Here is a 21,405-nt window from a genome sequence, read left to right as displayed (position 1 = left end):
GCGTCACAAAGCTAACGTATCTAGAAACACAAGTTGTGTGTGTATTATTTCAAATAGAAAACTTCATTTTAATATTTAAAAAATATGAGTTTTAGATTATAATTTTGTGTAAGATTAAAATCCAATTTTAGTTCTTAGTACATTTAATTATATAATTTATTAGTTATATTTATCTTTTTATTTTTATTTTAATGTATTGGTTACATTTAAATTTAATTTTTATTTCATTCATCATAATTAAAGAACTAAACATGTGCATAGTAATAAAATTAAAATTTAATGTGGAGAGATTAAATAAAAATACACATTAAATAACAAAAATTGAATATAAATTTTGATAAAAGTACACTTCGAGAAATTTTTCAAGATGATGGGAACTCCTACTCATCAGTCATCACTGCCAGTTGGTCTTCCAAGCCAATGGTAATTTGACAACTGAATTTATTTATTTTTTCTTATTCAATTCATTCTCTTAAATGCTGAAACGTCACTCCGAAAACGTAAAAATCGACAGAGCTAACACGTCTATGAATAACCTTTCCGTTTCGTTTGGGTAATTATTGACAATGTTCGCTATCGGTTTGGGGTGGAGAGAATTGAAATAATTAAGAGGCCTTAGCCACAACCTCACCCTTCTTATATAAAATTGATTGAATTTGTATGACTTTTTTTTTTTTAACAAACGATATTATCTACAATAAAGGGGAGAGGGTGGGCTTAGTCTCACAATGGGTTACCAATAATTTGGTTCAAATTCGATCTTGGCGAGAATCGTGATGAAATTGATGTTCCATAAAACCAACTGGCCATATGGGAGTAGCCCAAGATCATATAAGCACATAACAAACCTTGTCCCTCACCAATGTGGGACAACTCTCAACACGCCCCCACACGTGTGGCGGATTTTCAAGCCTACATGTGGACAACAATTGGGTGACGTGGAGCGCGTATGGCCGTTGGGCTTCACACATGGATAACCTTGCTTTGATACCATGATGAAAGTGAGGTTCTACCATAAAACCAATTGGCCATATGGGGAGTAGCCAAAGATCATATAAGCACATAACAAACCTTGTCCCTCACCAATGTGGGACAACTCTCAACAAATCGAACCTAAGACCTCTCATTTACAAATGAAGAGAAATATCACTAGACTATAGTACTAAATGACAATTGATATTTTTCTGCCAGAGACACTAGACCATAGTATTAAATGACAATTGATATTTTTCTGCCAGAGACCTTTGTTAGCTTAGTTATATGAATTAAACTGATTAATCAGTAATATTCATTCCTTGTGAAAATGTATCATATGTACAAAAGTCCAAAACCAAATTACATTCAGTAAATGCAAATAATTTTCTTTTCCAAACAAACACAATAAGTTGACAAGTACAACATTATGGGCATTGATCATAGACCCGTCGTGAATGGCACACCGGTGGCGGGCAACCACGACCTGACCGGCAATAAGGTTACCGGCGGTGAACATAGACGCCACATTTGGACTGGTGATGGCATGAAAACCAGGCCATTTCACTCTATACCTAGTAGAAGAGGCAGGTCCAAAGTTCTTATACTCCCCATAATACAAAGTACTAAGGGCAAAATTACTTCTTTGCCACTGCAACCAGCCCGCCGGATTTATCAAACTGTCGAGATAACATTTCATAAAGACAACCCTAGAGTACTGCATCCACGGCCGGCCCAAATATGTTTTGTAAGAACTGGCCACGGGCTTTAGGTCAGCGGCTGCCCGTACCTGAGAATTGTGGATCGAAATTGCTGTGTTTTGAAACGGGTCGTTTCGACCTTGGGCTGTGATGACGTTCACTTGGCCCCACAATGGTTTTCTCACATAAATAATACAATTTTGGAAAACTGCAGCTGCGTTCCCAAATATGAAGTCTATGGTGCCAAAGATGTAGCATTCTCTGTAGAACTGGCGCTGGGAGTGGACCATGAGGGTGTCTTGGTAGCCCTGGAAGGCGCATCGGTAGAAGACTGAGAGGTCGGATGCCGACATGAGAGCCACGGCTTGGCCCTTTAGCGGTCCGGCGGTGTTTCTAAATGTGATGCCACGAGCAATGAATCCTGGACCATTTATACCTAAAGAAAATATTTTGTAATGAAAAACCAATTAAAAATATAAAAGTTTACCTTGGGTCCGTATAGTTTGAGAGAAATTTCATTTTAATTCATGTAATTTCAATTGTGGCCACTGTTTATCTCTTAAATTACTTAATGGACAGTGGAAATTAGACTGACCAAATTAGAACCTCGCAGAAGTACAAGAACCACAATTATAAATAGGCCAAAAGTTAAGTACTCAAACTTAAGAAAAAATTAGATCGAATTTAGCAGATAATTAGAGATGGAGAGAAATTATGTGTACACACCAGCGGTTGCAGAATTATAGGTTGTGTAACCTCCACTGACACTTCGGCTAGATGTGATTACTGTATATCTAATGCCAGCACCAACCAACATGATTTTACTGTTAGTGTTGCTAACTTGAATGTTCTCTGTGTAGACACCTTTCTTCACATAGATTATAAACTTGCTCTGAACTCTTCTCCTCGCGGCTGCATCTAAGGCGGCTTGGACGGTCCGAAAATTCCCCGATCCATCTTTGGCCACCACAAGATTTGCCCTAATGTTTGCACTTTGCAATAACCTCCGGTCATGCTTCGACACCCAATTTGGAAATTTTTCGCTCTCATTGTGAACTTTCTTCCGTGCCTAAAAGTTGGGAACCAATTGCCAAACTGTTGCTAATGAGCTCCGACACATTGTTATTCGACGTGTAAATCGGCGTTATGAAGTTCGTAACGTTCAGTTCCAAAGACCCGACTCGGCACGTTTCAATGTTGGTGAGAGCAGCGCTAAGCCAAGTTTGCGCATCAAAATTGGAACAATTGAGTTTGGTGCCTAAGCCTTCAAGTGTAACGTTGAGCTGGCTGACGGTGTTATGGAAAAGTTTCAAGCAATCGGCCCACGCGGCTTTTTCTTTATCGTTTTGGCAGTTTTGGCCATACTGGGAAGTGTATGTTATGGCACTGAGAGCTCTCTCCAAGGCTACTTGAACCAGCATTTTTCGGAACTCGGAGGTGTGTTTCGGACGGAAGTGGTGGCGGCTATTCGACATGCAGTAGTTGCATGGCTTGGGGTGAGGGGTTTTTTTACACCACGTACGTATACGGCTAGAGTGGCGGTGGTGACTTCTGGCTACGGTTGTGTGGAAGAACAAAGAGAAGAATATGAGTATTGAGAGAAGTGGTAGACTTACCTTCATGACCATGTTTGATGAGCAATGAGATTAACAAGGTGGGGTTGTTGAGGGTTGTGAGGGTCATATCTTTTAAGGTGTTCTCTTTTATGTAGGTAGGAGAAGAAAGAGACGGGGTAGAGACAGGCTGGCTTGTTTGACACATAAAAAAGATTGCAAGATGTGTGTAAATGCATCATGAGTAAGATCGCATCGCAAGGTATACCATGTTGACTTTACTTAGAATTGTGTGCAATTCACAATATAATACTCTTAATTTCTTTTAAATACTTCACGGATGATGTAACATGCATGTTAAGTACATATATAAAGTCATCAAAAAATAAATAAAATACATATATTGGATCTTAGCATTAATGAGAAGTATAGATATGTAAATATGTTTTGTTTATATGTACTTCTCATTAATGCTAAGATTTAATATATGTTATATATACACACACATATATACCTAAAAAACTAAAACCATAGCCGTCTAGGGAGAACCAAATAAAACCCTCATTTGTTGTTGGCTCCTGCCTTTGGTTTTGGGATCGGCGACAACCCTTGTACAAATCCTTCTTGGTCTCTTCTTTCGCTCTCCTTCCTCTTGTTTTTGTTTTTGGTGTTGAATTGTAAACATTATAGTTGTCAAGAAAATTGTCGTGATTTGCCTAACCACACAACGAACACGCGATTTTTGTTCCACATGGCACGTTAGATATGGATTTAGAGTTGCAAGATGCTAAAGCTGTCATATTGTGTCTGGTTAGCGTTTAGCCAGTACATAACTATGGATTTAGACAGTACGACACTGTGGCTCTCTTTGAGATGTCATGAGGATGTCGAGTGGCAACATTGTTTTGTCATTTTTAGTTTTGAATGTGTTTAATAATTTCCAAAAACTCACAAGGAGTTTGCTGCTTCCCTCTCCCCCAACCCCCACCCCCCCCCCCCCCCCGGCGCAAATAATAGGATAATCTACACTAAATTCATCTAAACTAGAGGGAGGGAAAATCAAACACAGGACCTCAGGTGCAAAGACGAATGCTTTAGCCAACTGAGCTACAAACCTATTTGTAGAGTTTTCTGGTTTTGATTTGTCTTTTCATGAAAGTTTCTTTATTTTCAATTTTCCTCTTGGTGTGTTGGCTCTCTTTCCAATCTGATCTATGTGTGAAGGGGTGGAGCAATTCGATTTGATAAATCTACCTCATCTGGTGTTAGAGGTTCATGATGGTGATTAGGTCGTACTCTCTATCCCACTACAATTTTAAGAGTTTTCTTGTTCTCACATGCTCTCGTGTAACATGATATTTAAAGATTCTATTATTTTTTTGTAATCTTGCGATTTTCGGTAAGCACAACTTTTGACTAAGTTCTTGAAGTCTATTTATGGCTTTACAACTGGTCATGCTATTGTAATATTTTTTAGATATAATTTGTCAGGACCTTTTGAGGCTAAATTCTTCATATATTTTGTATTTTGTTGAAATTTGGAGGATATATAATGCTTTTTTCTTTCTTATTTTTTAGAAAGTAATTATATTTGTATGAATGTTTTTCAAAACATTTCACATGGATTTTTCATTACGCTGAGTTTTATGAAAACTCATGCTTAATCAATAATTAAATTAAATTTTTTTTCAAAAAATAAAAAATAAAAAAACACATTACAACTTAATAGTGGAATGATATAATTAACATGTCAAATTATGAGGTAATATTTCTTGTATTTATAAGGAAAAGTTAGGCATGAAACAGAAAACGTGATTGGTCATGATTTGCTTAAATTCCTCAACTAATTATCAACGGTTTAGGAACTAGACCCAAGATGACTAAGAATATCAAATGTAGGTGTAGACTGTGTAAAAAATTATATGAAAATATGCCTAATTGGCGACATACTAGTGATCGATTGGTGTGACTTTTGCAAGTTCCCATTTGAGTCACCGATTGACAAGAATATATATAACATGCTTCGTACGGATTCCATGCAGCACAATATTAGATTAGATTAGATTATGATAGGTAATATATAATTATAGTTATACATGCATACATACCTACATACATATATATATATATATGGTTGAGTAAATTGATGCTTTCAGATAATGTACATCGAAAGTAACAGTTTCTTAAACGAAACGAGTCATGTTCTTGTTATACTCAATGTCCAAAGTCCTGCCCTTAAGTTTAGGGTAACCCCATGTGACATTTTAATTAGTTTCTGAATTAAGCATGCAAAACCATCTTCTTCTTTATTTTTCAATTAATTGTGTTTTCCCTTTTCTTAATCCATAACCCATTTTAAGACTTCTAAGCTTACATTTTACAGGGAAATATAACATCTGTTGAGTTATGTCTAATCTGTTTAACAATTTAACCATTAACGTTACTGTTTGTCAAAAAAAAAAAAAATTATGTCCAATCATAAGTCTCGAAGAGATATTGCATACTAAAGTTTGCATGATTGACTTGCATAATTTTATATTTCAAATTAAACTTAATAGTCCCCTTAGTTTATCTAGGGTTCACTTTCGTCCCCCTAGTTTGTCCTCGTAGTTTCATTTCGTTATCATCAATCATCATTAGTCCAATTTATCAAATGAGGCAAAATTCCTTCCAAGTTGAATTATTTTCAAATCATAAGATGTGCACAAAAATGTATAGGAAATCAACTTAACTAAGATATTGGACTTAAGTGAAAACTGAGTGAAACTATAAGGACGAAACACAAGTGAAAAAAAACCTACATGGACAAAAGTGACAATCTAAATAAATTGCAAGAACTATCACTACAATTTAACTATAAATGTTTGATCTTTGACATGAAAGCTCTTAGTGAAAAACACGTGAAGTGCAATATTTTAAGAACACTAGACTGACTTTATAATTAATGTGAGGAGGGCACTAAAAGAATTTTCACAACTAAGAATAAACTAGAGCATGCCAAATGATAAGATCTCTCTCTCTCTCTCTCTCTCTCTCTCTCCATACAAGCACTCAAAGTGTTTTTGTATAAAATTTACATGTTTTTTCAAATTCACGATAAGTTTTTAAGTTTGAATGTTCTTATCTAGTTGGGCTCTCTTTCAACTTGAGCAATTCATAAATGCTATAACAAAGTCGGCCCATTAGAACAAAGAGAAATTGGGCCAGACCCACCCCTTAGTGAAAGGGCTTGCCATTTGTTTGTTCAATTCATACGATGGTTTTCCCGTCAACACATCAATCAGTTTCATGCAAGATTGATAGAAATACAACATTGGCTTCAAACTTTAAGAAACAAACATTAATAGGAAACATACAGATCTAATAAAAATGGGTTAATTGGCATTGCAGTTTACACCATAAGGTTGGGGTTATATACAAAATAAGTCATGATGTTTCAACTTTCATTTTTTTACACCATATGGTTTTCGAATGTATTAACTTAACATCTTCGTCAATTTCGCTATCTAATTAGATGTTAAGTGCTCATATAACATAGACTTGACTCTCATTTTGAGAACTCGTTGACCGTCAATTTCAATGTCTAGTGTTTTATGAAATTGACAGACAATGGGTGCTTAAAATGTAGGCCTAGTATATGCCACATTAGCACCTAACGTCTAATTAGGCAGCAAAATTGACAAAAACGTTAAATTTGTGCAATTTAAAATTTATAATGCAAAAACTGAAATCTCTTGCCTCATATGGCAAATTGCCAAACTTTTTGGTATAAAATGCAGTTAACCTAAAAAAAAAAAAAAAAAAAAGAATAGAAGAACAAATTGTTCAAATAAGCACCAAGCAAATCATCTAATTAGGTACCCGAAACTAAAGTTTTATCGTATCCAAAGTAGAGTTCTATTAATATTTGTAAACAATACAAATACTGTACCTCAAACGGAGCCTAAATTAATTTAGCCAAATTGTAAGCACAAAGACTAAATTGACCAAACGAGTAAAACACATAGACTAGTGGTTGATTGTAGTTTAAGGTTTAATTTGTTTAAACCAAATGGGCGTATATTTACTACTCACTGAAGCAATCGTGCAGTCTCTAGTAGTGTTGCTGCCACCTTAAGTAAAGTGTGTTTACATATACGGTGGCTCAAAAATCATTTCCTGCAGGTTCATGCTTTTGGTTTTTGGGAAAGAAAAATTCTTTAATTCTTTCTTAAAAACCTTCATCTTCCCTTAAAATACGATTCCACAAAAGAAAATCTTAATTAGATTGTTAATTAATTAACTTCTTGGTTGGAACGTCATTAGATTACATGGATACAATGCTGCCTTAAATTACATGCCTACATGGAACGTTATTAATCAATATTAAGATAAGAACATAAATTTACTCCTATATAATAATAATTGGATTTCCTTAAAAACAATTTATGTCTCACATTGACATTGTCATCAATGAGGTTGCCATTCAAACTCTCTGGCATTTGAGTGTCCTTTTTCTTTTTTATTATTATTTATTATTATTATTATTATAGAAAAACTAATGAAAAGGACTTGAAAACTTTTAGTTTTAACGATAAGGACAAAATAAAGGGTAAAATGAATAGTACTAGGTTTGATTTTTTAGTGTAAAAATGTTCGTTAAAGTGAACAGTACCGTGGGCTTTTCGTTAAAACTTCTTTTTTTTTCCTTTTTTATTTATACAACATATATTGGGGAGGGGAAAATCGGACTTGAGGCTTCGGATGTAAATATAAATGTTCTTAACCATACAGTACAGGCACTTTGGTTGTGTACATATCCTTTTCATCTTCTTTTTTAACACAAACAATATTAAAGAAAAAAAATTCAAACATAGAAGTTGGAGTGACCGCTATGGACTTCATAGCAACAATCCCCTTTTGAGTGTGTGTGAAATGAAGTAAAAATGTATAAGAAACATTCCATATGGTCAAAGAAGTTAGAAGTATATATAATCCAAAGTGTAGGGATACAATACACAAATACACTGAAACTAACAAATATAATGCTACACAATCTACATGATTCATTCACCGCCTCAATCGGAGGCTGCGGAAGTGCCTCCCTTCGTTACATAGTTAAATTGTGTGATTTGTCAACTACCTCTCTCTCTCTCTCTCTCTCTCTGTGTGCAGTCATTCAAACTATTTTCTCCTTTTCCCCTTTAATTTCTTGGTAAGGGATAGAAAGTCACGCTTCCATCCCAAGTGATCGGCAGACATCGTACACTCTTGCTGTTTCTTCATTTATCTCTATCAATATTTTTATGCCCTAGATATTTTTCTCAACATATAAATATAGAGCGTGTCACAACTCACAAGTTACAAACTTGCGAGTACAAGGAAATAGTAGTGGGGTTTCGAAGAGACGGATATTGAAGAAAAAAAATGTCTGCGCTTCATAAGATGGTGGGCTTAGTGGGGGCGATTATGGTGGCGATGGTGATGACCGTGGCTTCTTCTTCTTCAGCTCATGACTATGGAGATGCTTTGACCAAGAGCATTTTGTTCTTTGAAGGTCAGCGGTCGGGCAAGTTACCTTCTTCTCAGAGAATGACTTGGAGGAAGGATTCCGCTCTTCGCGATGGCTTCGAGATTGGCGTAAGTCTCTCCACTCGATCTCTTTGAATTTGGATAGAACATGATATTGCTAATTAGACTTTACAGATTCTTAATTATTACCCAAATCATGATTAGGAAAAAAAAATTTGAAGTTGCTTTCATCAAAATTTTCTCTTTGCCTTTTCATGTGCGAGAATGGTTAAAGAACGAAAATTTGGCAAGATTCATGGTATTTATTTCAGCAATCACACGCTAATGGGAAAGAAGTTGAAACGGTACACTATTACGTACTTATGGGAGAAAAAGTATTTGACAAATGTGACTAACACTTCTGGAGAAAAAGAACTTGCATTGCTTCACATTTTCCCTTTATAAAACATGTGAATTATGAACTTAATTATGACCTCACAATTAGTAATTTTGGTTATTTAATCCATTTCTGTAGCAATTGGTGGAATGGCTTTCCTGACGTTTTTAGCTATCAAGGGCTTTTTTGTGTGTATGGACTAACCATTTGTTTTTTGTGTGATCAGGTAGATTTAGTAGGAGGTTACTACGACGCCGGAGACAACGTGAAGTTCAACTTTCCGATGGCATTCTCCACAACAATGCTGGCATGGAGTGTTTTAGAGTTCGGGAAGGACATGAGCTCGGACTTGCCGCATGCCCTCGACGCGATTCGATGGGCAACCGACTACTTCCTAAAAGCGACTAGCATTCCTGGCTTTGTCTTTGTCCAAGTTGGCGACCCTTATGGTGATCACAACTGCTGGGAGAGGCCGGAGGACATGGACACCCCGAGGACCCCCTTTGCCGTGAGCAAACAGTTCCCGGGGTCCGAAGTTTCCGCTGAGATTGCGGCAGCTCTTGCAGCTTCTTCCATGGTGTTTAGGCAGATTGATAGAGGGTACTCCGCCAGGCTTCTCAAAAGGGCTAAAATGGTACTAAATTTCACGAGATTAATAATTGTGATTAATTAATAATTATGTGAAACTTGATTGATACGTTATACTCTGTGCATGGGCTAGGTTTTTGATTTTGCAGATAAATATCAGGGCTCCTATAATGACAGCCTTGGACAGTGGGTCTGCCCGTTTTATTGCGATTTTAGTGGCTACGAGGTATGAAGAGAACAATAATTTGCTCCTTACATTCTAACTTAGTGGTATATTACAAACTGACACGTACTAAAATGAGGTTAAAAAAATATGCAGTTAAACTATGATTTGTTTGACAATCTCTAATGTTTAGGATGAATTGATATGGGGAGCAGCATGGTTGTTCAAGGCAACTAAGCAAAGCAACTACTGGAACTATGTGTTGCAAAACATGCCCAAGTTGGACAGCGGTAACACAAATGGTGTCTCATGGGTTGGTGGAAGGTTTGCAGAATTCGGATGGGATTCGAAGCATGCAGGCATCAACGTACTCGTTTCCCAGGTAATTAAGTACTTAAATTTCCCTCCTTCTCTTCTAATTAAACATATTGTCTAATACAAGAACGATTTGGTCCAATGCATGTTTTCGCGACAGTTAAGCATGTCTACCATCAGTGCGGAGTCTCTTCCTTTCATTTCAAATGCAGATAGGTTCATATGCACCTTGCTGCCTGAATCACCAACCCTGTCTGTCTCATATTCTCCAGGTAGCTACTTCTTTAATCAGTGAATATATAATCACCATTCATATTACTGTTGGTCATTAATGTGGATTAATTAATTAATTAGGTGGGCTTTTGTTTAAACCTGGAGGAAGCAATCTGCAGCATGCAACAACTCTGTCATTTCTTCTAGTTGTCTATGCTCGTTATTTGAATCAAGCCAAGAGAGCAGTCCGTTGTGGCGATGTTGTTGCCAGTCCTGCTAGACTTGTACAACTTGCTAAAGGCCAGGTACATATTTACTACATTGTCATCTTGGTATATATTTACTTTTTGATTAAGTTGTAGTTAAAGACTCTTGAATTATATATTTGCCCGAATCTCACTTTGGTTCTAAATTCAATATTTTTATTTTATATTTTTCACATTTTTTTACATCGTGTCACTTTAGTCGTTCCATCAAAATATGTTTAGTTTTTCTATCATTTGTAGGGGCAAAAATGTCTAAGCATATTATATATACTTACCAAGTCTCTCACCCTCCATTTTTCTTCCCTCATTGATTCAAAATTTAAGTCTTAACTTCAAATTGGGATGTAAATGTGCCATTGCAAATTTGCAATGGAATAGAAGAGAATAGGGAGTTGGAGGTTAGGGAAGCATTCATCATTTTATATACAATGTGGTTGGCCATATTTACACCTAAGTTTTGACAGATTAGCAAATGAACTTTTAATGACTAAAGTGACGCATGAATAAATCTTTAAAATCTATATAGAATCCAAAAAATAATAATTCGTAGACCAAAGCGAGAATCAATTAATAATTAAGGGACTATGATTTCAATTTAAGCTTTACTATATATTCAAAAGATTGTACAATTGGGATACTTGTTAATTTATATAAATTTGGACCGACGGATATTGGATGCAGGCTGATTACATATTGGGAAGTAATCCATTGAGCATGTCATATATGGTGGGATATGGTGAAAAATTCCCTCAAAACATTCACCATCGCGGGTCGTCTTTACCGTCACTTGATCAGCACCCAGAACAGATTGACTGCAAAGGTGGAAACCATTACCTTTACAGCGAGAACCCTAATCCGAATTTGCTAATTGGAGCTATTGTTGGAGGACCAGATATCAAAGACGCATATGCTGATTCTCGAGAGGATTTTGTACACTCCGAGCCAACCACATACATCAATGCACCTTTTGTCGGGGTCTTGGCTTACTTCAAATCTCAATCATCCTAGCTTAGTTAGCTTAATTATAGCTCGTAATTAATTTCTTCATCCTCTCTCTTACAAATTATTGATCTTATGTTTACATCTTGCAACTGCAAGGAAAAAGAAGAAGAGTTGATTAGAAATGTAAGACTTGTGCAAAAATGTGAAATATGTCACTAACCTTTTGGCCGGCGTCATTAACCCTAATTATATAACGAAAATTAACTTGAACTTTTCGATCGTTTGATCTGCATTTCATACAAAACTTCACGACATGTCACAAACTAGAAAATACTAATTGTTAGTACCATAATTTGGGCTCATTTTGCCCACATAAATACTAATTATACATGACTTGTGACGTTCTTGTATTTGTCTGGTTTTACAATCCTGTCCAACTTTGTGTATCAACATTAATTAAAGATAAAAACTCAATGATTGAGTTGCCAGACATTTACATGTTTACGTGGCCGGGAAAAAACAATCCCCGAAAAAAGGAACTCAGTTTTTTCCGTTGCAGAAAAAGAATTTATTCAGTATAATCAAAATTACGTGCATACCGGCAAAGGAAATAAAACAAATCCCTACTTGTTCTTGGCATAAACTTCCAGCCATATAGTGATATCCACCTCGGATTTTGGTAATTGTGGAATGCACTAAACGTGACTTAATTTAAACATTGGAATATGGACAAGGAATTCCTAATCAAGATTTACGTACGTTTTGTTTTTCGCTAAGCACTGCAGATTCCTTAATCACTTATTTGGACCTTGCTTGATTGTATGAATTTACCATTACCAACCCCTCTGTGCCTTTGATTAATTGACAGAATTTTAATTACACCAACTTAATCAGTTACCTATTGTGGAGAAGGGACAACGATTGACCACTATATATTTGTAGCGATATATTGAACCCTATTTAAACAGATAATTATAACCAAAAGAGATATGAGGAACATATTCGTGTCTAGTAATTCGCTTTTAATATTAGCATTAGGGAGTTTGGCAATGGTAACAGCTGCACATTTTGACTATGCTGATGCCTTGTCGAATATCATTTTATTCTTTGAAGGGCAGAGGTCCGGAAAGTTACCGTCTTCCCAACGAATGACTTGGAGGAAGGATTCTGGCCTACACGGTGGCTCTGATGTTCATGTGAGTCACCCAACCATGAAACTTCGTCCAGATTGGACAAGTTGCTGAATCGCAGCAATTTTATTTATAAACACCGTACCACCATCACATGTGTTACTAATTCATGTGTATAAAATAAGGCAATTATTTTGTTGTTGTCTTAGTTGTAACATTTTCCTCAACTCTTGCTTACCGCTTGTGCTAAACCCTATTTTCTTTGCGCATCACTTTTCAAAATTGTATCGTTAACAAAAATGTCCATAATTATTAATTAGTTGACTGGATATTCTAACACCGAGTTTCCCACAGATTGATCTGGTGGGGGGATACTATGATGCAGGCGACAACGTGAAGTTCAACTTTCCTATGGCCTTCACAACAACAATGTTGTCATGGAGTGTTCTAGAGTTCGGACAACTTATGGGGCCGGAGCTTCAACATACTTTGGAAGCCATAAGATGGGGGACTGATTATATGCTCAAGGTCACAAGTGTTCCTGATTCTGTAGCCGGCGTAGTTGGTGACCCCAATAGCGATCATAATTGTTGGGAAAGGCCTAAAGACATGGACACCCCTCGAACCTCTAACGTTGTGCATAAAGGAAAGCCTGGCTCAGAAGTTTCGGGCAAAATTGCACCTGCACTTGCAGCTTCTTCCATGGTGTTTAAAGATTTGGACAAAGCATACTCCGATTCACTTCTGGATAGAGCTACCCATGTATGCAACTGATGACCAGAAACATTTGGGTTAACAAATCTTTCTTTGTCGGATTAGGTTTTTGAATTTGCAGATAAGTACAAAGGATCTTACAATGATAGTATTGGAGAAGGAGCATGCCCTTTTTACTGCGATTACAGTGGCTACACCGTATATTACGTGTTACATCAATTGATATAAAAGTACAATTGGTACTCTTAGGATTGATGGCCTTAATTTCGTTTCTCTAGGATATGATTTATAATCCACGTACCCTTTTGTTTATTTTGTTTGACTATTTATATGTAAATGTGTGTGTGCGTTGCAGGATGAATTGATTTGGGGAGCTTCATGGTTATATAAGGCAACCAAGGATCCTAATTATTGGAACCATGTCAAAAACAACATAAACTCTTTGGAGTCCAATGTTGTAATTAGAAATGTGAATGGGAATCCTGTTGCATCTGTAGGTGGAAGTTTCTCAGGTAATTAACTTTTAATTTTTAGTTTTAACACATCTTCTCTGTAATTTGATTGCTAATTAGAAGTTTTCTTCTTTAATTATTTACTGTAGTGGGTAATGACTGATACCTCCAGTTCTAATCCCTTTATCCCCAAAGCTGATCAGTTTGTATGCTCCATTTTGCCCAAATCAACGGCTCCCAAATCAGTCTCATATATATTTACCAGGTAGTTTTCTTTTGAACAAGTTGAAACAATATAATAACGGTAAACGCTAGTCAATCAATATCTGACATGTTATTTTGACAAATGATGAGTCAAGATCACACATACAGAAAAATCATGAAGAATATGCGTATTGTTACTTTCGTGCACACACACACGCATATATCGTTATCTAACAACGAAAGTTCTTTTTTCTGTTTTTGGCATGGGGGGGGGGGGGGGGCGCTGATGTTTAAATCCTAAGGAAGTAGCCTACAACATGCAACGTCCATATCATTTCTTCTCATTGTTTATGCTCGCTATATGAAAGCTGCAAGCAAGGTTGTTGATTGTGGCAACAATATATGTTCATGTCACTCCAACTAGTCTAGTCAATTTTGCCAGAACACAGGTACGTAGAGAGTAAACTGCGGTTTTGATTCCTGATTATCTTGTGATTTTCAGTTTACATATTTAAATTTTGCAATGCAGGTTGATTATATACGAGGAAGCAACCCATCGGGGATGTCATACATGTTGGGATTTGGGCAAAACTATCCTAAGAAAATACACCACCGTGGTTCGGTGTTGCCAAGCATGGATCAGCACCCACAGCACATTGAATGCAACGCAGGATACTTATATTTCCATGGCAATGATCCCAATCAAAACGACCTAACTGGTGCTGTTGTGGGAGATCCTGGTGAGGATGACAAGTACGAAGACTCAAGATTTGATGCTACATCAACGCACCTTTTGCTGGTATATTGGCTTACTTCAAAGCTTTATACCGCTGAAAAAAAAAAGTAGAAATTGTAATCTTGTATTTCAACAAAGTCTTTGATTTCATAGCCCTCTTTTGGATCAAAGATTTCAGTTGCAACTCTTTATCATATGTTAAATAAAGTGGTACTAATGTTATATTCACTCAAACTCATCCAAATATAAAAAAGAAATGGATTTATATTTACTAGTAGGTGGCTTTTTTCTTTTCTCTCAAACAAAACATGTTATTTTAAAGGCGAGGGAAGGTTATTGCCTTGATTCGGCCATAATTTTTATAAGACATTTCTTGTGAGTATAGCTGGTATACAGACAAGCAGTTAATTTGACAATAATTCTCTAAATTAACGTGCATTTTGAATACACTTTAATGACTAATCTTTTCTAGTAAAATAAGATATATTAATGGAAGCATATGAATTTTAACCAATTTCTTAATCCAACCAAGATTTCTTTATATAAATAAATTAACACAAGGGATGTTATGAAAATTGCTCTCAGTCAACAAAAGTCAAACGATCCTAAGACTAATAAAAGATGATTTTAAAATGAATTTGGATCCTCCTGATCAAGGAGTGTGGGCTGTTGAATGAAAATTCAACTGCTATAATTATTATAACTATAAAGGGATCTCCTATTTATAACCATTGAAGTTTCATCCAACGGCCCACACTCCTTGATCAGGAGGATTCTCACCTTGGATTCAGAAAATGATCCAAATCCTTTAAAAATTTCTATTTCTTCCAAAATGGGCAAATTATTTCACCTCTGAAAATTAAAATGAAAAAATCAAGGAAATTACAGAGTGGGCCCCTTTATATTTCCAAAGGTTTTTAACGTCGGAAGTTCAAAACCTCTTCGAGTTCCAGATCGACGACGAAGAAGACAAAGATGCAGCAGAGAAGACCAGCATCAGGGAGGCCTACTGGAACGGACGGCTCAGATTTCAACTATCGCATGGTTGTTGACTCTCGTAAGCTCCAGAGAATCCGCTCCTCCTTTTCCTTCCTGTTACCTTTTATTTCTATCACTTTCTCGGCAACCAAACACATCTCCAGGTCCCTGAACTCTTTATAATAATGAAATTTTTTCTAATATTTGATGTGGGGTTATCGAATTTCAGGGTATCAGAAGGTAGCTAAAGGGAAATCTAGTCTCTACGCTCTTATTTTTACCCAGGTACTGAATTTCTCTCCCTCTCTCTCTGTTCCTCTTCAATGTTGTCTCTGTGATTTCTTGAAGCATTGGTTTTTTAAATAATAAATTATTGAAATTTCATTGCTCTAATTAAACGGGTTTGTGTTAGTTTCTGAAGTAGAAATCGTATTTAACTGGGTTAATGTGCATGAACTTTTCAAGTAATTTATTAGTGAATTTTGTTGTGTAAGAAAACCTAATTGTTGTTGGTAATAGAGTTAAATAGTTTGAGAATTTCAAGCAGAAATGAACAATCAATAGACAACACGAGGCAATTTATACGGTTCCGCTATTGTTCTATGTTCATATGCCAAAAAATGGCATAAGCTGATTGTTGTTGAACTGGATAGGTTGGTTTAGTGGATTTTTCTGTTCCTCAAAATGTAGCCGATGGTGCACAAAACCTTGCTATAGTTCGACTGGTAGTTACGCAGCAGAAACAAATCGGGTCACGTATCCTCTTATTTCGATTGTGTTAGACAGGTATCATCTGTATTTGGGGTCTCACAACAGATGCCTTGCAAAAGCAGGTTGAGTTCATACCGCCAACGCAAAACATTTTGGGTAGATTCTTTTGTGATGTACCTGACATGGTGAAGGTTATGTCATGACTAAACCGGTTTTGGTGACTAGGTTAACATTTAGTTATCCGGCAAATTGGATATGCGATGTATACTTGGATAAACTGATTCTCTTATGATAGCATTTGCTCTGCCGCAGGCCGTCATTCAATTGGTAGGAGTCCTACACACTTTTCTATTGACATCAGATGAGGACGGTCCAGATGTGATTGCTATCTCATCTGTTGCTATTGGTTCTGTTTCTTTGATAATTGGGGAGTTGGGTAGGTTCTTTTTCTTTCACGTTACATAAGTTTTTGCATCTGTTCATATACTACAACTTTCTGTTGTGCCAAAGGTCGAAAGCGCAGCCGAGTGTCTTTGTTGAAAGTGTACATGGTTGCATCATCTGTTGGAATACTTCTCTCCATTGCTTGTGTTGCTGAGGGAAGTTTAACACTAGCGGTAAGTCAGTTCTTCATTTTCAATTGTTGATTATCACTTAGGAATTTGAAACCTTCATGATTGTTCGCCCTTTCTTGTTATCGTCGGAATTTCCTGACTGTTGTACTGTACGGAATCACTGGTAGGTTTTGCAAAATTCAAGTAACTGGAAAACAAAGAAATTTGAACTTGTTGAGGCCACTCGCACTGTCATTGGTTAGTGTCTGTACTTTCTTCATGCGATGCAAGTAGAATTAAAATGGCGAAAGTCTAATATGTATGTTTCAAATTTGACAGCATTCCTGGTTCAAATATTTGCAATCAGCACAACGACTTCTCTCATCGGTAACATGTCTCCTCCAAAAAGAGCCTCGTAGCTGCTTCCTATAGCCACAATCATTCCAGTGATCTACAAGAATTTTTATTGTTCAGTTTCTTTCGGGGTTCAAATTTTGTAATTCGAGGAAATTATGTAGAAACAAAAACAGTGATCGTAGGGAATGTTATTTGATCCATCAATAGAAATTGGGTGACATTTAATCTCGGCAGGAATGATGATACATGTTTTTTGTATTTATGCCAAGTTCGGAATAATTTTTAAGCGTCGGCGTTGGAGGGAACCATGATACATATTTTAATCTCTCTCTGCTAAAATTTTTGCATGATCTTGCTGAACCAAGATGCCGGCCGGAACTTTGAAGGACATTAACAATGTTTGCTGAATTAACTGAGTCATTGACTCGCCATTGCCCGTGACTCGGACAAGGTCGTCGATCATATTCAAATTTTTGAAGAAACACAATTCAAATGGGGGTTTTGGTTGTGACATTGATTTTGATACTCTCACTTTTCAATGTGAATGTGTGCTGCTATAGCTCATTTTCTTTTTAAATTATCATTATTAAGGGGAGGGGAAGTGTTCGAAATTATCACAATAATTTAAGAAAAGAAAGAGTTTCGAATCCTGCTCAACACCATCTGATGGAATATTAGACCACATACGATTTGGAGTTGCGATCTGAATCTTCCACTTGTGTTTGGACTTATGATTCACACATAAGCCACTTTATATTATAGTTATATGCACTGTTCTAAAAATCTCCGCCTAGCACCGCCTAGGCACTAGGCGGTTGGTCACCGTCCCGATTAATACCTAGGTGTTTGAAAATTAAGAAATGGCGTCTGGAGCTGCTGAGGCCCCCGCCTAGCCCGTCTTGACCCGCCTAGGCTGCGACTCACTTAGACAGAAAATAGATAACTTTCATTTTGCATTTTATTTTTTTCAATAAATTGAAAGAGACTTGTTGAATGTTTAAATGAATACACATTATATGCATGTTCCCTAGGTTTTAATTATGTTATAATATTTCATAATATATATGTCATTCTACTTTGTAGTTTAGAATGAAATTATATATATATATATATATATATATATATTAAGTATAAACACACTTATTTACACAAAATATAATATATTTACTTAAATCCGTTTAGTTCACCTAGGTATCTGCCTAGTCCGCCTAGGTGCCCAGGCGCTAGGCCCCAGCTCGTCGTCCGACTACAGCCTAATGTCTTTTAGAACCTTGGTTATATGTAGAAAATATGTTCAACTATAAATAACTAATCCAGTATCAAATTATTACAGCGTATTTGTTAGTAGCTTCTCTAGCCTATAATCGACGGTAGCCGACCACCGACTTATACTTGGTGCCGACCTAACTTACTATATAATCCGCAAGTTTGTGATTTGTTCTACATTTAGCTGTAACCATCTACATTAATTGATAACTTTGAAGATATTTTTTTCAACTAGACTGGATCATAAATTGAAATGGCTGCCAAATGTCAACTCTGACGTTCCACACAGGTTCTTGGAGTTTTAAGTAGTCATCCATCCATCTCCATTGACTTTTAAGGTCCAAAATTGGCATATAATAATGCATGAATAGAGTCCAGGATCCCCGTCCAACAACAGTATCGCAAATAGTAATCCACATTGATCGTGTTATGAGTTATGATCCACATTGGCTGTCCAGCAGCGTTTCACATTACACTGGAGACCATGTTACACATACAAGACGTTTAAAAAAAAAACAAAACAAATAGTTAGTGGTTTCGTCACGGCAGTTCACCTTGTGGGAGCCAGAAAGACTCATAGAAGCATTTCAACCTCTTCTTGTCACCATTATACGATTCATCAGTGTCAGGGATCGAACACAGGACATGCCGTGAAGAATACAAGCTTGAATATGATGCTTGATTTTGTTTAACAGCTTGTATAAAATGAATGCACGTTCATTGTGATATTTCGTTTCCATAATGCATTTGATGTTTAAAGAATATTAAACAACCATTCAAAATGAAGGGGGCCAAAAATAATAAAGCTTAAGTAAGTGTATAGAAAACCAAATCTATATTTAGGTTTTTTTTTTTTTTTTTTTTACTCAATGCCCACTGCTGAGTCACAGACTCCATCTCAGTGGAGCTAGCTATTCTTATTGTGTCACTGATAAAGGTATTTATGGATATAAACACTGGATCCCGCACCATGTTCATAATCTGAAGCTAATTATCTCTTTTTATCCCACGCAATGTTCTCATACCACTGCATTTTGTTAAATTATTTTTGTCGCAATATGCTCTCTCCATCATTTCCTCAATGGAAGGGGATCGTTAATTGAGAAATCAAACTCTGCGACAACTTTTTCATGTAACATTTCTGGGGTTCAGTGCTAATAATTCCAACAACAAAAGAGTTACATGGGACAAATGGAAAGTGATAATTAAGTTCATAGTGGGAATAGGGGCTATACGCTTCTCTCCCTTCTTCTATCATGCCCATTGGCCTGGTTACCACTGGCAAGCCATGTGCAACTTAAAATAACAGCAATACAGAATTCAAAGTACAGTATTCCATTGGGTACGTACTAGGTTTACTTGATTCAAGTTTTAGTAAAAACTGTTAGCAGTAGTGCAGAGTGTTGGAAAATCAAATCAAAACAGGTTGTTAATGGTTAAAGCAAGCTGTTAGTTTCTTTCCAGGTTGTTTCCAGCAACTACAAAGATCATTGCTCCCTCCATCTGTTAGCCGAAAGCTGATTACAAGACAGCAGTGTGCTGCCATGTGATGTATTAGCCGAAAGAGTGTTGATTGCAAGCTGGAAAGATAGCTGCTTATGAGTGCTAGACTGTCCAAAGTTCCTGCATGTGTTTTAAAGGGTGTAAAGATGTTAAACACCCCATTCATTGCATGTGTTGTTGCATTGTTTATTAATTTCTGTTTTGTATAAATAGGCCATCTTGCTAAGCTTTAGATCATCCCATCCGAATCCCATTTCTCATTCATTTAATTTCAGCTTGTAAGCTATTGAGTTTGTAAACTCTCTTTTCATATATCTAAGTGCAAGTGTTTTACCAAAACTTGTTGCTTCCTTCCTTTCTCTATTTCTCTATTTCTTTCCTTGTCCAATTTTATTGAGAGTGAAAGTGAGAGGTGTGATAGAGTTTGTAAACTTATCACCCACATCTATTTTGGTATTGAGTTAGCAAACTCTTGTGAATACCAACAATTGGTATCAGAGCCAGAATACCATTCTGGCAGGTGCAACAGTTATGGCATCCAACTTAGTGCAGCTCCAAGTTCCCACATTGAAGAAAGAAAATTATGAAAGATGGTGCATCCAATTCAAAGCATTGTTTGGATCACAAGAGCTATGGGAAGTTGTCAGTAATGGGTATGTTGTACCCACTACCGAGCAAGAAGCCACATATACTGCAGATCAAAGGAACACTCTTAAGGATTTACGAAAGAAGGACCAGAAGGCGTTGTATCTTCTTTATCAAGGATTAGAAGATTCAACGTTCGAGAAGGTTGCAGAAGCAACAACGAGCAAGCAAGTATGGGACACACTCAGTACAATCTACAAAGGAGTAGATCGGGTCAAGAAAGTGAGATTACAGTCACTTCGAGCAGATTTTGAAACTGCTCACATGAATGAAGGAGAGAGCATCTCCGACTATCACTCAAGGCTCATTGTGATAGTAAATCAGATGAGGAGAAATGGCGAGAGACTCGATGAAGTACGAGTTGTGGAGAAGATACTCCGGTCACTCACATCTAAGTTTGAGCATGTGGTGACTGCCATTAAGGAATCCAAGGATTTGGAGGCGATGAGCACAGAGGAGCTACTAGGATCCCTCATAGTTCACGAGCAACGCATTCAGAAGAATGCAAGCCCCACAACGCTAGAGCAAGCTTTGGAGTCAAAGTTGAATATTGAC

General features: G+C 36.7%; 3 protein-coding genes and 1 pseudogene across 5 annotated transcripts; 3 read left to right on the top strand and 1 right to left on the bottom strand.

The window, feature by feature from the left end:
* Nucleotides 1-1,297: 1,297 nt before the first annotated feature.
* Nucleotides 1,298-3,319, bottom strand: LOC103963407 (probable pectinesterase/pectinesterase inhibitor 59). The gene is given in 4 exon segments (XM_009376221.3): nt 1,298-1,461; nt 1,463-2,109; nt 2,400-2,725; nt 2,727-3,319. Coding segments are annotated over 4 exon segments (1,596 nt in total). The 5' UTR covers nt 3,302-3,319; the 3' UTR covers nt 1,298-1,413.
* A 5,331-nt stretch (nt 3,320-8,650) lies between these two features.
* On the top strand, nt 8,651-11,666 carry LOC103932681 (endoglucanase 4-like). 3 transcript variants are annotated; one of them, XM_009342324.3, is made up of 8 exons: nt 8,675-8,845; nt 9,340-9,747; nt 9,835-9,927; nt 10,058-10,166; nt 10,197-10,254; nt 10,345-10,451; nt 10,534-10,697; nt 11,340-11,666. In XM_009342324.3, exons 1-8 carry the CDS (start codon nt 8,675-8,677, stop codon nt 11,664-11,666), a joined length of 1,437 nt encoding a protein of 478 aa, XP_009340599.3. The 3 variants fall into 3 exon arrangements, with proteins under 3 accessions (XP_009340597.2, XP_009340599.3, XP_048446784.1); XM_009342322.2 differs by having other exon boundaries at nt 8,651-8,845; nt 10,058-10,246; nt 10,340-10,451; XM_048590827.1 differs by having other exon boundaries at nt 10,058-10,294; nt 10,367-10,451.
* Nucleotides 11,667-12,649: 983 nt separating this feature from the next.
* On the top strand, nt 12,650-15,071 carry LOC103963456 (annotated as a pseudogene).
* Nucleotides 15,072-15,771: 700 nt separating this feature from the next.
* On the top strand, nt 15,772-17,669 carry LOC103963409 (protein jagunal homolog 1-like). Its single transcript, XM_048590434.1, has 6 exons — nt 15,772-15,893; nt 16,044-16,099; nt 16,838-16,961; nt 17,036-17,142; nt 17,268-17,337; nt 17,419-17,669. The coding sequence occupies exons 1-6, from the start codon at nt 15,812-15,814 to the stop codon at nt 17,496-17,498; spliced, it is 519 nt and encodes a 172-aa protein (XP_048446391.1). The 5' UTR covers nt 15,772-15,811; the 3' UTR covers nt 17,499-17,669.
* Nucleotides 17,670-21,405: the final 3,736 nt, after the last annotated feature.

This window comes from the organism of the source record quoted next, unplaced genomic scaffold (genome assembly GCF_019419815.1).
Source record: "Pyrus x bretschneideri cultivar Hongxiangsu unplaced genomic scaffold, Pyrus_bretschneideri_v1 Contig32, whole genome shotgun sequence".
Taxonomy (NCBI): Eukaryota; Viridiplantae; Streptophyta; class Magnoliopsida; order Rosales; family Rosaceae; genus Pyrus; species Pyrus x bretschneideri.
This window is presented reverse-complemented; position numbering and strand designations above follow the sequence as displayed.

Excerpts from the sequence above, each read along its gene's own strand:
- LOC103932681 (XM_009342322.2), top strand. The coding sequence starts at position 8,651 with ATGGTGGGCTTAGTGGGGGCGATTATGGTGGCGATGGTGATGACCGTG. Across the intron at positions 9,748-9,834 it reads TTCTCAAAAGGGCTAAAATG|GTTTTTGATTTTGCAGATAA; the intron begins GTACTAAATTTC and ends TGCATGGGCTAG. Across the intron at positions 10,247-10,339 it reads TCAACGTACTCGTTTCCCAG|TTAAGCATGTCTACCATCAG; the intron begins GTAATTAAGTAC and ends TTTTCGCGACAG.
- LOC103963409 (XM_048590434.1), top strand. The coding sequence starts at position 15,812 with ATGCAGCAGAGAAGACCAGCATCAGGGAGGCCTACTGGAACGGACGGC. Across the intron at positions 15,894-16,043 it reads TCGCATGGTTGTTGACTCTC|GGTATCAGAAGGTAGCTAAA; the intron begins GTAAGCTCCAGA and ends ATCGAATTTCAG. Across the intron at positions 17,338-17,418 it reads GGCCACTCGCACTGTCATTG|CATTCCTGGTTCAAATATTT; the intron begins GTTAGTGTCTGT and ends CAAATTTGACAG.